The sequence below is a fragment of the Apodemus sylvaticus genome, chromosome 3 (assembly GCF_947179515.1).
Source record: "Apodemus sylvaticus chromosome 3, mApoSyl1.1, whole genome shotgun sequence".
NCBI classification, from domain to species: Eukaryota; Metazoa; Chordata; class Mammalia; order Rodentia; family Muridae; genus Apodemus; species Apodemus sylvaticus.
The window spans coordinates 149073588-149088842 of record NC_067474.1 but is presented as its reverse complement, the minus strand read 5'-3'; the positions used below and the strand labels follow the sequence as shown (position 1 = coordinate 149088842).

The following is a 15255-nucleotide window of genomic DNA, read 5'->3' as shown; positions in this document are numbered from 1 at the left end:
TTTGACTTGTGAGGTTGGAGCACAGTTTTGTACCCAAATACAGATGAGGAAACTGAGGCTGGTTACTAGCTCAACCTCATGGTGCTGGTAAGGTGCCCAGGCTGGGACTCGAACCCAGCTCTGCGTCTTCTATCAATACGATCCCCCAACAGGGGTAATTCTGACACGGAATAGCAGCTGTCATTATTTAGTGTTACTGTTAGTGGATCTAATCGTGTTTCGCCTGATTGGCTGGTTTGTACTTTTAATTTCTTAGATAGAGCAACCAAGAACTGGGCTGCCCATGCAAGGGCAGTCATGCCAGCCTCCCCTGGCCCTGGGCTACACCATATCCCCAGGACTAGGAAAGGCAGGCAGCCAGACTTGGGCAATATCACTTCAAAATCTTGGCTGTGGTGTGAAGATCTGCATTGGCCTTGTCCCATGGCTGGGAGGACTCCCGGGACCCTGCACACGTGCTCCTCGCATCTGTGGTCCCTATCAAGGCACCTTCTGAAGGCTTCCTGTTGTAAGGAGGCACAAAGACCCTCTGATGATCTCTAACCATGGCTGTGAGCACAGAACCAGGACCCAGAGAGGGAGAGGACCCGTTTATAAAACGCAGCGAGCACAGACACGCCACCCGAAATCCCAGTGAACCCCCCACCCCACCCCCCAGCTCAGCGAGCATGAGTCACACCACATCCATTGCAACACAGCTGACAGAAACTCTCCGGCCTTTCATGAGGTGAGTTAGGCAGGGAGAGGGCTACAAAGAGAGGTGTGCCATCCTTCGGACTGCCGCGGGCCTGCAGCTCCTCTCAGCGCCTAGCGATCACTCAGATCCAGTCACCCGCTCACACTGCCGCTGCAGCGAGTGATCTGCATCCCTGTTCCCTCATCTCACGGGATGATAACCAAGTGCCTGAGTCACTTTTGGTGTTGGCATGATGCACGGAGAAGGCTTGGCATGACCCTGAGCCATGCAACATACACAGCACCCACCTACTGGGAGACAGACACCTAAGCGGGGACTGGAGAGTGAGTGACCAAGGCCGACAGGGCCTCTTGCTCCTGCGGAACTCACTCAGGAGGAAAGGGAGAAAGACACCTGATGATGTGAGAAATTCCGGAAGGGCTTTGCAGGGAGCAGAATAAAGCCTTGTGAAATCTGAGGACTGGTCTGTCCTCACGAGCGTTACTGGACAGGGCCGCTCCACAGAGCTAACTGTTAACAATCGCCATGGTCCGCCATGGTCGATTATCAGAGCTCCTTGGGGGTCGCCCCTAAACTGTTCCCAAGGAGAAAGGACTCCGATCGATCGTTCAAGCCCAGTAGCCCATCCTAAGAGGACTCTTCCTGAGTTATTGGATAGGGGCTTTTCAGGGGGAAGTTACCTTTCCTTCAGAGGGAAGGGGAATGCTTGAGTTGGGGCTCCTAGGACAAATGAGCAATGAACTGGGGTGGGGTGGGAGATTGCAGCAGTGGGGGATGGGGGGTGGGGGTGGGGAGGGTGGGTGAGGGGGTGGGGGTGAGGGTAATGGTAAAAGAGTAAACATAAGATTCTAAGATTCGCAGCTTAGATTTTCTTTCCTGTTAACCCCACGGAAACTCTCTTGTTCCTGCGGGTACTTGGGGACATTTTGGGTTTACCAGCCTAGGATGTTCACAGCTCATACCCCACCATCCCCTCACCTAAGAGGCATCTCCTGAGTGCCCAGCACAGAGTCTGGCACTTACGATGACTGGCCAGCTGAGACTCCTGAGACAGCCACCTTCAACTTTTCCATCCTTTCTGGGACAGCCAGAGGCATGTGGTCTGCCCACATCCCGTTCAGATTAACATCACACAAGATGAAAGGCTGCCCTGCCCTAATTCCCCACCTCTCTCTCTCTCTCTCTCTCTCTCTCTCTCTCTCTCACACACACACACACACACACACACACACACACACACACACACTCATGCACATGTTGGGGTGGGGGTGGAGGAAACACCTCCTGAGTAAAAACTAGTATTTTTTCCTCTGTTGCCCCAGAACCCAGAGCTAGGAGATCTCGCATACTCGCACTTAGTAAATGCCCCCTGTCAACTGAGGCCACCAGGGAGCAGCTAGTCTCCCAGATGACTGAACAAGTCTCTGACATTCGCTCTTACCCTTAAGCGAGTCACCCTGTCTCTCCAACCTAATTTTCTTCGCTCTCCTGTAAAGGGCATGGGGTTGGGAGTGTAAGGAAGAGTTGACAGAGTCCATCCTAGCTGGTTACTGGGAGAATCAGAAGAAATCACTTGGCTAACAAAACTAGAACCTGTAGTGCTTGTTCCCCGAAGGGGAAAGTTCTGGAGAAAAGAGAGGGGGCTCACAGAAATTTTCCGGGTAGAGAAGAAGGTAAAGAGATATGGTGTCTGTGGGGCGATGTTTCTGGGATCCGGGATCCGGGCGGTGAGATGGACAGAGATTTCTGTATTTTTCCTCTAGTTCCCCTATTCCTTCCCAACGTTTGTCTCCTCCCTCTTCCCTCGGCCCCACCCCCTCACCCCCTCAGCTAAGAAGGAATTGGCCGGCTCCACCCAGTCAGCCCCCCAGAGCTCCGCCCCTGCTGGTGGGCCAAAAGTTAACATCTGCACCTGCTGTGGTCTACCTGCAGTCGGCACCTGTGCTTCCAGCCAATCAGCGCCAGCGCCGCAGGGGACCGCTGTCAGCAAAATCTTCTACATCCGAAGCGCGACGTCGAGCAAACACTTCCCCGGGCAGGGAGGGAATGTCTGTGTCGGAGGAGAATTAGAGACAAGCAGTCAGCAGCGCCTGCGAGCCAACGAGAGACGGAGACGGATCGCTGGAACCTCGGAGACGGACGATGTCGAATGAACTTGAGTGAGTAAAGAAAGCCGTGGATGCCGGGCCTCCGGCCTCCCGGCCTCCCTCGCACCCCGAGGCTGGCTGGGGGTTTCCTGCAGAGGGAAGAGCAAGTAGGGAGGCCCGGCACCCCGATTCACACGGCAATTTGTAAGGGTGAATGAATGGGCTGACGATCCTGCCTTGGCGTGTTGAGGCACGTTCAGCTCTCTATCTAGAGCTGACTGTTTCCCTGGGAAAATAGTTTTTTTTTTTTTCTTTCTTTCTGGGCTGAGCAGTTTCGAGGAAGGCAAACACCCGGGCTGCCTGAAACCGTGAATCTTGGCATCGCTTTTTGATACTCCGGAGGGGCCTTGGAAATCAGAGACACTCCCGCCCTGGGGAAGCTTTCTCTCCTCTTGCCAAAGGGAACGCGTTGGAGGTGGTTCTCAGAGCTGTCTTAGGCAAAGAGTTGAGTTTCTGTAAGGGTCCTTTATGTTGAGTTGGAACAGTCCCAAGCGACCGGGCTACGACAGTGTACTGGCTGTATACTTGGGCTCTGTAGTGACTTTCCTTAGGTTCAAACCCAGGCCCTGTCTCCGCTCCACTGTTCATTCTTAAAAAGTCCTTGGATTTATCCGGGCTTCGCTTTCCTCATCTGGAAAACTGGGACAAGAGAGCTTTGAAGGGTTCTTAAGTGTGCTGAAAGCTGTAAAATGCTTACCAAAGAGACGGGTCTGAAGTTGCGTTCAATAAATTGTGGTCAGTTTTATCCAGAGGCAGTTCTAACGCTGGGGAAGCCGCCGACGAGCAGATTTTGGTGAGGTCATCTGTGTTGCCTGGCAGGAGGTAGGTGCATCCCTGCCCACATCTGGGATACAGAATCCCTGCCTGGCTGATGCTGACCTCACAGCCTCTGCTTCAGGTCCAGATATAGGAGACAGAAGTCGAGGGCGTGAGTCGCTTTAAGTTGTGGGCAAGGAGCTGGCAAGCAGGAAAGGTGCGACTTCTTTCTCTTCTCTTTAGCAGTGACCCTTTTGTTGTTTCTTCCTCTTCTCTGTCTCTCTCTTTGGAGCTTTTCCTCAGCAGGTTAAGAGTTCAAACACTTACAGGAAGAAGAACTGATAGATCCTAACTGCAGACAGGGTCCTGTGTGCTGGCTGACTCTCGGGCGTGTCTGGCTTGGCCAGCCACATCTACCGTCCAACCGCTATAGTTACAAGCATCAGATTTCTTTTTTAATAGATACTCAGGACACTGTTTTGTCAGTTGACCCCCAACTAAAGTAAACCAGAAACACAGCGTGAGCGCCTGGATTCAAGTCCCAACTCCTGCACTTATTACCTGAGTGATTTGGGTCACTTTACCCCCAGCCTGCATCTCCTGGCCTGTGGGCTGTGATCAGTGCAGTCCTGCGGGATTCAATTTTATAACAGTGATCTGTTTAAAGCCCAGTAGTGAGCATGCTATAATGCCTTTCTCACTTCATGGAGAAATTAATGATTGGACATTTCTGAAGCTTCTTGCTTTTGATTTTTCTATACTTTGAACACACACACATATTTGAGACACGTCTCCCGTACACTTTGACACGCCAATTACAGTTGCTGAGGCTGCAGAGAGAATCTATTCAGGTTTCTCCTTAAGGGGTACGCGGAAGCCGGCTTACTTGAACAGGTTTTCTGTTTGTGTCCTCAATGGTTTGGGTGTGAAGTCGGCTGGGCTGACAGCAGAGGTGTCTCCGTCAGGAAAGCCTGTACCTGCTGAGGAATGCTGGCCAACTCTGAAGCTTCCATTTGCGATGACAATGATGGACCCTGAGGGCTCAGCTGCTCCTAGAACATGGGAGTTCATGGGTGCCTGTGAATGTGTATGAGAGAGACAGAGAGAGAACATGTGGGCATGTGTGAGTGTGTATACATACACATATGTGTGTATGGGTGTGTCTTTGTGTGTAAGTGCCTCTGTGTGTGTGTATGTGTGTGTGTGTAGAGAGAGTACATGTTGTGGGCATGTGTGTGTGTGCACGTATGTGAGTATGGGTGTGTCTGGGTGTGCATAAGTATATTCTAAGTATCTGTGAGTGTGTGTGTGTGTGTGTGTTCTGAGCTGCTGATACTGTTGTGGCCTCCTTGGTCTTGGTCTTGCTGCGGCCATGGCTGGAATATCCTACTAGGCCAAGCAGACATCTTCAGCCCTCAGAGAATAAACAACTTGTCAGCCCTAGGGCAGTGGTGAGAAGTCAGGTCTGCATCTGCTTCCAATCAAATTGAATGAGTCTGCCCTCCCTGACCCTCGGCTTTCTCAGGAGTAAAATGTCCACTTCGAACACACCTACTTGACAGGGAAACCCCGAGCTCTGGCCGTGGACCACCTGGCCCCCAGTCCCATTCCTAGGCCTCCACTGGGAGGCAGCCCTGGAAAGACTAGCCCATGTAAGTCAGAAACCAGCTCCAGGCAGCTGGTGGGTGGTGAGCACCTGGCCTTTCATGTGGTCAGGCCCAGCGCCCGGCACCTCTGCCAGCCACCCTGGGTGCTTCCAGCCCACAGCCTAGCAGTACCCTGTGGCGGAGGCTGACTGCAAAGGTTCCTGGAGCTCCAGCTTCTGACTTCCCAAGAAAACCAACACTGCTCCTCCACACAGCTCACCACAGGCCTGGCTAAGTGGGCTGTCTGGCACAGGACAGGCCCTGATCTACTCTGGAGACTGTGGCTCTCTTGAGAGCCAGATTCTTGGTGACCATTGGCCTCTTCAGACTCTAAGTGTCCTACTGTGTATAAGGCAGTCCAAGACACCTGTTGAAGGATGGATGGTTTCACTACCTTTCATACACAGCAGGTTCATTCCGCGGACACCTGGTCTCTGCATTTCCCCACAGCGCGGACCCTCTACCATTGGTAAGAGAGACCGGAAGTGGCCACTGAGGGTGGCCCTAGGCTAAAGGGCTCACAACGCCCTCCCCCTCCCCCTAGGCCCGCAGCGCTGAAAGAGTTAACTCTGAGCGCCGCCCCGCTGCGGTTTTGTGGTCGAAACCATGATTGCCAGGAGCAAATTTTTGTCCGTGCAGGAGGTGTGTTATTAAAAGTCAGAGTTACGCGGCTGGTGAATGAAAAGTTAAAAGCCCTCATTAAGCTTGGGCTGTAAAACGGGGCGGAACGGGGGCGGGAGTAAGAGGGGGCGCGGGAGGGGGTGTTAACGGAGGCAGCTGCGCACGTATGCTAGGTCTGGGAAGCATGCTATCCCCATGCAGTCCTGACCAACTTCCATGCCCTGTGCTGAGTTCAGACAAAAAGAGGGGCACTCGCCCCTATCCCTGAGACCCCGACTGCACATTGAATGCTCTGGCAAGCGCTTGATCAGCACGTCTCTTTCGTCTTGGTAATCCCAAGAGGGATGGCTGTATATCAAGTGACACTGATTAGCTAAGATTTCATGGAAGAGCTGGGCTCTCATCAGGACCCATCCAGATGAAAGTTTCAAAGCCTAGACATTAGGTACAAGATGTAGATCATCTTCCTGCTTTTCGTTTTTCCTGTAGATCCCTGCTATGCATGCATGTGTGTGTATGTATTATGTGTATATGTGTAAGAGACCTTGCTTCTGTGTAACCTATCCAGAACTCACGTAGCTCAGACTGGCTTTCACCTCATGATCCTCCTGCCTCAGCTTCTTCAGAATTGGGATTACAGGTGCGCACCACCACACCAGACACACATTTTATATACTTGAGTTTTATGAGCCTGCGTAACTTTTGAAATGAGGCAAGGAAAGAGAGTTATTATTTGTAAGAAAGAATTATTATCGGGCGGTGGTGGCACACGCCTTTAATCCTAGCGCCTGGGAGACAGAGGCAGGTGGATTTCTGAGTTTGAGGCCAGCCTGGTCTACAGAGTGAGTTCCAGGACAGCCAGGGCTACACAGAGAAACTCTGTCTTGAAAAACCAAAAAGAAAAAAGAAAAAAAAAAAAGAATTATTATTGGCTCATCCAGAACACCATTCTCCAAATGTAGCTGCTATGAGGCAGGAGGTTAGCTCAAGTTAAAGCATTTGCCTGACAGGTACAGATGCAGAACTCAACCCCCAGCCCCACCACTAAAAGTAAGTAAATAAAAGAGGTCCCTGGCTGGTCCTCACGTGGGAACTTGGATATGCAAATTCTGAGCCCTGCCCTAGACTGAATCAGAAACTCTGGGGGCGGAGCTGGCCATTCTTTGTTTTAACAGGCCTTCCAGGTGTTTCTGACATTTGTTCAAGTTTTAAAACCGCTGGCCTAGGAGACTAAGTAGAGGATGGGGAAAGAAGGTTCCTAGGTCAGCCTCTGACCTGCTGTGTCATGGCTGAGTCAGCTGACCCAGAGCCCTCCTGCCCCCCTGCAGGTTCACACCTGCGTTAAAGCCCAGACTATTCACAGAGCGCAGAGCAGGTCGGTGACTTTCCCCCAAGCGCTTCAGATCTGCGTTTGCCTGTATAAAAGGAACAATAAGAATCCCCACCCACTTCTCAGGCCATAGGTGCAGGTGAGGAGGGGTGGGGGCTGGTTGTGTTGCCCATTCACCTCTTTTCTCTTGTCTTAACTCCCCTCCCCCTCTATTCCGTCTGCCTCCTCCGATAGCTAACTTCTAAGGCAGGGATCGCCTGACCGGCCTGAGTTCGATTCACACAAAGGGTGGAAGAAGCGAACGCCTTCCATCGCCCTCTGACCACGCATGATATTGCACAGCAGGCGTGCATATACACATGTGTATGCACACACACTCATATGCACACGGATATACACATGTATACATGTGAAGAGTTACTCCCTAGTGCCTTCTCAGGGAGCCACCAAGAACTGGGGACAGTGGAGGATAGACTCAGAGGACAGACGCAGCTTTGTGTCCCCGTCTCCGCATGCACCATCCCTCACAGAGTGACCCTCGGGGACTGCTAATGCAAACTCATCAATGCATAACTGAAGAGAGGCAGTTCTCTGAGAGGAAGAGCTCAATAGAGAAAGGAGGGGGGAAGTCAGACAAGCAGCCAAGGGACTAGGGCATAAAAGAAGAATTCCCACACAGGGGCGGGGGGGCAGTTTCCAAAGGGCAGAAAGCAAGTTTCTGGTATAATTAGGAAACGACATGTAATTAACTCAGATGCAGCTAACAGTGTTATCTGGAGTCTGTCCACCATCAGCCTGCCCACCTAGATCCAGAGGCGGAGGCTGCCTGGGCTCTAGCCATTTAGTGCCGAGCTAAGGCAGGGAAGAGATGGCCCCGTTTGACAAGACAGGGAGAAAGTGAGGCTCTTAACCATGCCATTGGCTGAGCCGATCACTCGAAGCCAGCGTTCAGAGTGATAACAGTGGAACAAAAGTTTGTGTGCTTACATACTAGCTAGCACTTGACATATGTTATCCTGTTGCAAGTGACACGCCACAGATGGAGGTAAAAATGAAAGCCGTGAGTAGAGGTTATTTAGCGGGTACTTGGTGCTTAGTGATCCCTGAATGAATGACCCCTATCATTCTTTCTTAGATTCTCACTTTCATCTTCCCACAAAGGCACAGAGGTGACAGGTGACACACTTGAGAGTCACACAGCTAGGAAGTAGCAAGTACCAAGGCTGGAACCTTCCGTGTAGCACTGGGATACGTGTTCCACCTCCTTCCTACTGGGGCCCCCCACACAGTCAGGTTCCACCTCCAATTGAGAGCATCCCCAGAGACCCCCTGGTTCATGTGGCAGGGCACATTTTACAATATATGCAGCTGGAAAACCAAATGGTCCACTGGCAAGCACAAGAACAATCCCCTACCCCACCCCCACCCCCACCCCTGGCATGCTCAGAAACCCCTTGCGTGGGGCTGGCTGAGAAATGTTTCCTCTGTGAGCAGTCGTGGAGGCCGTCCCTGTGGGTGACTGTGACTGTGATTGATCACTGCTGATGAAGCTGGGTGGCTCACAGCTGGGTTTGGCAAGTCACCCACTGGGTGTGTATCTGGGTGTCCACACCCAGTTCAGGTGGCCCCTGGAACTCTTCCTCCTTACGCTTCAGGGAACTGGAACCCAGCTTGCCCAATCCATCCCGGGCGAGGTACCGCCGTAGGTGAGGCTGGCCGCTGCTGGCTGCCAGCAATGGCCTTCCTCCCACTCTGCTAAATGCAACACTGTATTACTGAGATGCCTGTACTGTGTACAGTTATTGACCTCAGAGCTGGATAGGATGCTTTGAGACTCCTGCTCTGTGGTCTGTGTTTAAGGTCTCACCACACTGCTTCTTTGGAACACCATGTCTAAGGTCTGCCAATGCTCAGAATTGCCAGGACTCTAATAGTGGGAAATGAGATGAGAAAGTCTAAACTAGCAACCTGGGTGGCGTCTACTTAGTCTCGCTGGCAATCTGAAGCGGTTCAGCCCCAATACAGCAGCCACTATGAGTCAGAGCACAGCTTGGATGAAGTTTTACTTCTCCACTCTTGGCTTCCTCTGGGTTGGAATGTGCTGGAGTCAAGACAGGAGGCTGACAGGGCATGAGACAGCTGATACTGCACCCCTCCCATGCCAGGGAAAGGCTCCATTCCCCTGGGCACCCTCACTCCCTCCCCTGGGAAATTTACACACCCCTGCTACACAGTGACAGATCTGCTTCCCAGCTCACTCTTTGGTGAGCTCAATACATTGATACATTGTGAGGTCTATACATTGATACATGTGAGGTTGATACATTGTAAGGTCTATACATTGATACATGTGAGGTTGATACATTGATACATTGTGAGGTTTATACATTGATACATTGTGAGGTTGATACATTGATACATTGTGAGGTCTTTACATTGATACATTGTGAGGTCTATACATTAATACATTGTGAGGTTGATACATTGATACATTGTGAAGTCTATACATTGATACATGTGAGGTTGATACATTGATACATTGTGAGGTCTATACATTGATACATTGTGAGGTCTATACATTGATACATTGTGAGGTCTATACATTAATACATGTGAGGTTGATACATTGATACATTGTAAGGTCTATACACTGATACATTGTGAGGTTGATACATTGATACATTGTGAGGTCTATACATTGTGAGATCTATATATTGATACACTGGAAGGCAGAGGAATAGCAGCTTTGGGAAGGCTCCTGACTCTATGAGCTGGCAACCCCAGTTCCGGGCCTGATGTGTCAGTACCAGCCAGTGGCCTTAGGTAAATCTGTAGCCTCATCCTTGGGTGTTTTTCATGCTATCAAATGGGGACAGTCATCTCTTCCCTCCCTACCTTACAGGCACATTGTGGGACTTCAGATATGACAGACGGATGACAGATACGTGCTAGAAAGAAAATACTATGCAAATGAAGGAGATTGTCAAATCCTGGACTTGAGGTTCCTCCTCAGTCAGCTGGCCTTCCCTGAATCAGGACAATGCATGCAAAGCACCCGCCTCACACCCAGCACACAGTAGGCCAGGCCCGAGCTGACACTTTTGATCTTGGCTCTCAGTTGGAAGGTCTCAGGCCTTCCCACCCATCTCTCTCCATCTCTTTCTCAATAAACACCCACCTGTAGCTCTCCAGGGCTAAGGCTGCTCACAGGGCCTCTGGCTTCTTCACTCTCATGACCTATTTGGTATTAGTTGTCTGTCTGAAGAGAAGGTCACATCTGTCTTCAACCTCCTTGATGACAAGGACAATCCTGCCTTACTGTCCCTAGGACAGGGGCTAGACCATGGCAGTCACTTGAGAAGTATTTGCTGCAGTGACATGGACTACCACGAGGGCTCCTTGGGCCCTGGATTTTCTCCTCCATCCTTTGGTGTAAAGGTGACTTATCATGAAATTCCCAGGCCAGATTCACCTCCTGTCTCCACTGTCTATTCCAGGGTCTTTAAAGTAGGACTAATAACCTCTATGTGTGTCGGGAGACTCCATCAGATAAGGACTGTGAAAGTCAAGGCAGGGGGTTATTACACTGTCTCCCTTGTCTTTTGACTAGAGCCTGTCCACAGCCCAAGGCTTGGGGGGTTGTGATCATCCAGGGACCTCAGGCAGAGTCTCCCCTTTACTCTCATTCTGGAGTGATGGGAGGATGATGATGGTGATGATGGTGGTGATGGTGATGATGATGATGATGGTGATGATGGCAGCCTATTTACAGCGCCATTATTACTGGCAGGCTCATAAGCACATTTCTTATGTTAATGCATGTAATTCCCCTAACAACCCAGGAGAGATTAACTCTGCCTTAAAGTAGCCACCCCTGGTGACTGTGTGATGGTACTGTGTTCTCATTAATATTCTTCCCAGCACTTATCAGAAACTAAAATTAACTCCCCGGTGTGTTTATGGTCTGTCTGCTCCAATTAGACAGAAAGTTCCCTGGGAGCCGAGCCTTATCTCCTTGGACTTGGCTGGTTTCCCAGGGCCTAGAAGAACCCTTGATTGGCACGTGAGAAACATTCAGTCGATCCATTTAACAGATGGGGAAGCCAGCTAAGAAAGCCAAGGGCCTCAAAAACACACAGCTTCCTAACTTGTGAGCTTGTGTTACTTCTTCCCATGATGCACTGGGCTCTCCGTGCTGTGGTCTGACTGGGATCTGAGGTCATCACACATGTGGCCCGAGGCCCAGTCCTTTCCCAACTAGCTCTCCTGCTCTCCTCCCACGTTCTGTCGGCCCAGGGGTTCTGTCTTAGTCAGGGACACACACCAGCTGGGGACCTGGGCAGAACCTAGGGAAGGTGACCTGACAGGATGGGGTCACCCCCTTTGTGCTAAGCTGTCATCTTTCGTGAATAGGCCAAATTCCTTCTCGGAATCCCTTTCCATTGAGCCTGTAGTAGTAGCTCCTGGGCCGTTCACTCTGCTTCACCCACTGAGCCCTGCCTGAGTTTTTCAAAGAACACAGACCCCAGGTCCTGATTTCAGGATTTGTCCCAGAACTCTGCTGACTTTTATGCACAGTCAAGACTTCCAAGAAGCTAAATGCTTAGCCTTAAAGCATGACAAGAACCGGTAGCAAAAGCTCCAGAGCCCCCGAGCAAAAGCTCCGGAACCCCTGGGCACGAGCGTAGGGACTCCTGGGCTCTCAACTCCTCCCCAGAAACCCCTCCTGTCCCTGCCTCAGCTGTCCATGCCACCAGCCTGTGTGGGTGGGAAATTCCTCTTTGCCTTGCAAAGAACAGGTTCTGTGTATTCCAGAGGAGGGAAATTTCCAGACTAGGAAAGGCATCTAGAAAGGTGATCAGGGGATTCAGAGCTGATACTTGGAGTCTAAGCGGTCTGAGTTCAAGTTGAGCCACCCAAACTTCCTGGCCTAGTGGCCCTTAGTAAATGGTGATAGTTTGAGTCTCAGTTTCCCCCTCTTGTAAAAGGGGGACACATCTGTGTCTCAGGGCTACAGTGTGCGACAGGTGAGGTGCCACCCAGAAACTGCTGGCACAGAGTCTGCCTGTGGTAGATGCTTAAGATCCCTGAGGGGAGCCGGGCAGTGGCAATGCAGGCCTTTAATCCCAGCACTTGGGAGGCAGAGGCAGGTGGATTTCTGAGTTCGAGGCCAGCCTGGTCTACAGAGTGAGTTCCAGGACAGCCAGGGCTACACAGAGAAACCCTGTCTCAAAAAACATAAACAAACAAACAAACAAACAAAGATACCTGAGGAGATTGTTTAACAGAGAATCAGATTTGGGGATCCAAAAGGAAGCATTAAAGATGCATATAGCCCCTAAACACCCCCCATATGGAAACCCCGTTCTTTTGTTTGGGGTATGACTCTCTTGTCTTTTAAATCCTGTTTTCCGGGATTGGGGTTGGAAGATGGTGGAAGATGGATACCAAACTGAGACTGGCCATTTCTCAGTCAGTCGATCCAAGGCAGAAGTCCAGACGTGTATGACCAGGCTGGTAACACAGCTGACTCTCTCTGCATCTAGCTCTAAGCCAGCTTGAGCATTGGTATGGTATGCATACATTAGGCGCTTGTTATGTGCCAACAGGGTGTGCATACATTAAGCATCTGTTTCGTGCCAGTCGGGGTTCTAAGCATTTAGTGTGAATTCTAAGCATTGAGTGTGAATCAAGGTACCCAGGCTGCATAATCCTCCCTCGTATTCAGAGAGCAGAAGCATTGTGAACCCTGGTAGGACTTGCTGACCAGTAGGGGAAACAGGGAAGGCGGGGTCCCTCAGACACCCCCTGCTTTTCCCATGCTACCTTAGTTAGGGAGTTGCCTAGCCTGGAGCCTGGCAGAGGAGGGGCTGTTCACTTAGTTCCTCTAACCCCAGGCTCAGAGGCAGTGAGGAGGGGCCTCTTCACACCCCTCCGGTCTCGGCCTCTTGATTTATAGCCACAGAAACTGGGGTGTGGTTCACTCTTCTTGCTCCTTACAGCAGGAAGGTTTCTGTCATTTCTCTTTCCTGTGTGACAGCTCCTTCTGCCTCCCTCTCAGAGCCCAGTGAGAAGGCAGACAGTGGAGTGGTAGACACGGTTCCTGGATGAAACTACACAACTGTCCCAGTCGTCCCTACTGCCTGATGATTCCCTTCTGAGCGGAAGCCTGCACCTGAGCCTCAGGCAGCAGGGAGCACACTTCCTACAAGTGGCTTTCAGAGGTCCCCACCCACCTCCCACTCTGGCCCAGTGCCTGCAACTTCCTCACCACCTCCCACTCTGGAAAAGACTCAAGTCAGGACAGAACAGTGAGCCTAGTGGACAGCTCATGGCTTGGGAGCTAGATAAGCCTGAGGTGAAATCCTGGCTGAGGGCCGGGCGTGTAGCTCAGTTAGTAGGCCGTTTGCCTTCCATGCACACGGCCCTGGGTTCGGTCCCCAGTGCCACAGAAGCCAGGTGTGGCGGTGCATACCGGCAATCCCAGCACTTAGGCGGTAATAAATAAAGGGGGATTAGAAATTGAAGGTCACTCCCAGCTACCTAGTAAGTTTCAGGCCAACCTGGGTTACAGGAAGCCCTCTTGAAATAGTAATAATCTTGATGGGGTAGTTGACTGGCTAGTTGATCATAGGCATTTTCTTTTCTGCTCCAACTCTCGAGTCTCTACAGCTGTACAGGGGAGACAAGGTCATCCCTGGATAGTAAGGGGCAGAGCTGAGTGGGGACAGTCCAGATGCAGTTCCTGTGACCCTAGCATGGTGCATCAGTCAGACCCGTGTGACCCGTATAGACAGGGAAGCTCTGGGATGCCAGCAGAGTGGGGACCTCCGCACTTTATCTTTGAGTTGGGCAGCCATTTTCTCCCTCACTACCTCTTCCATGTGCCCCTTATCCTAAAATAATCACAAGAGCTTTGCAGGCCACATCTTCCTCCCGGGTTGGAGTGTGGGAGTGTGAGACCACTCAGTGTGGGGACCCTAGGAGGCTCCTCCGCCACCTCTAAGCTTTTGTTTCCTTGACAAATTGTGGACTGTACTTATAGGCTCAGTGCCCAAAACAGATCCAGGGCAGAGCAAAGATAATATGTCATTGGTTTTTGTTTTTGGAAAGAGGGTCTTGCTCGGTAGCTCAGGCTGCCCTGGAATTGGCAATCCTCCTGCCTTAGCCTCCTGAGTATTGAGATTGTAGGTTTGCACCTCCCCTGCTAGAGGCTAATTTTGCAATCACCATTATCTTTATCCTGTTTGCCTCTGTCCTTTCTCTGAGCCCCTGCCAGGCAAGGGTACAATGCCTCGATTTATCTTCGCTGCTGCTGCCTGGCCACTCCGGGACCTAGAATACATATCAATCCAACAACACCACTTCCCAGGGCCAGTCTCTGCACTCCGGCTCTCTGGCTCTGATAGCCTGTCTTTCGCTGCATTTTCCCTTGAATTTGATAATGTGCAGGTCTCTGTGCTTTTCGTGGTCTCTAGAAAACCCCGGTAGGTATGGTGTACTGTCTGGAAGTTTCATTTTTTCTAGAGACTGTTGCCATGGTTCCCTGTGGACAGTAAGTGTCACAGCAGCCGTCTGTGGGCTTTTCTCAGGGCCCTTCTGAGATTTGGCCAACCCTATGGTCCTTGTGCTGGTGATAAAGGTTCAGGCCCAGGCCCGCGGCTTCTGCGTGGCAACATCTGGCAGTGACTGGATCTGATTCCTTCCTTTGTCTCAAGAGGCAGAGGGGAAAAAAAAACCCTCCCATTCCTAGGGCTGGCATCTCTGAATTCCTCTCAATGGCAGGAGCTGTGTCCTGGGGATCTTCCTCTGAGCCTAAAAGAGACACTTCTTATTCATGTATGTGTGCTTGCACACATGCATGCATATATATAATATGCATGTATGTAGACATGTATGTGTATGTGTGCAGGTGCATGTATCTATGTGGATACATGTGCATATGTGTACATACATGTGTGTACACGTATGTAAAGGCCAGATGACACCCTTACCTGTTGTTCCTCAGCTGCTCTCCATTTCACAGTTTTTGAGGTACTCACCTGGAACTCACCATCT

General features: G+C 51.0%; 1 protein-coding gene across 1 annotated transcript in view; it reads left to right on the top strand.

Annotated features, from left to right (window-relative positions):
- The first annotated feature begins 2662 nt into the window (after positions 1–2662).
- The window catches only part of Grhl3 (grainyhead like transcription factor 3), a 32020-nt gene continuing 19427 nt past the window's right edge, over positions 2663–15255 (top strand). Inside the window, exon 1 of the mRNA XM_052175700.1 lies at positions 2663–2856. Within this exon, the coding sequence (XP_052031660.1) occupies positions 2840–2856 (17 nt within the window). The 5' untranslated portion in view covers positions 2663–2839. The remainder of the gene's footprint in view (positions 2857–15255) is intronic.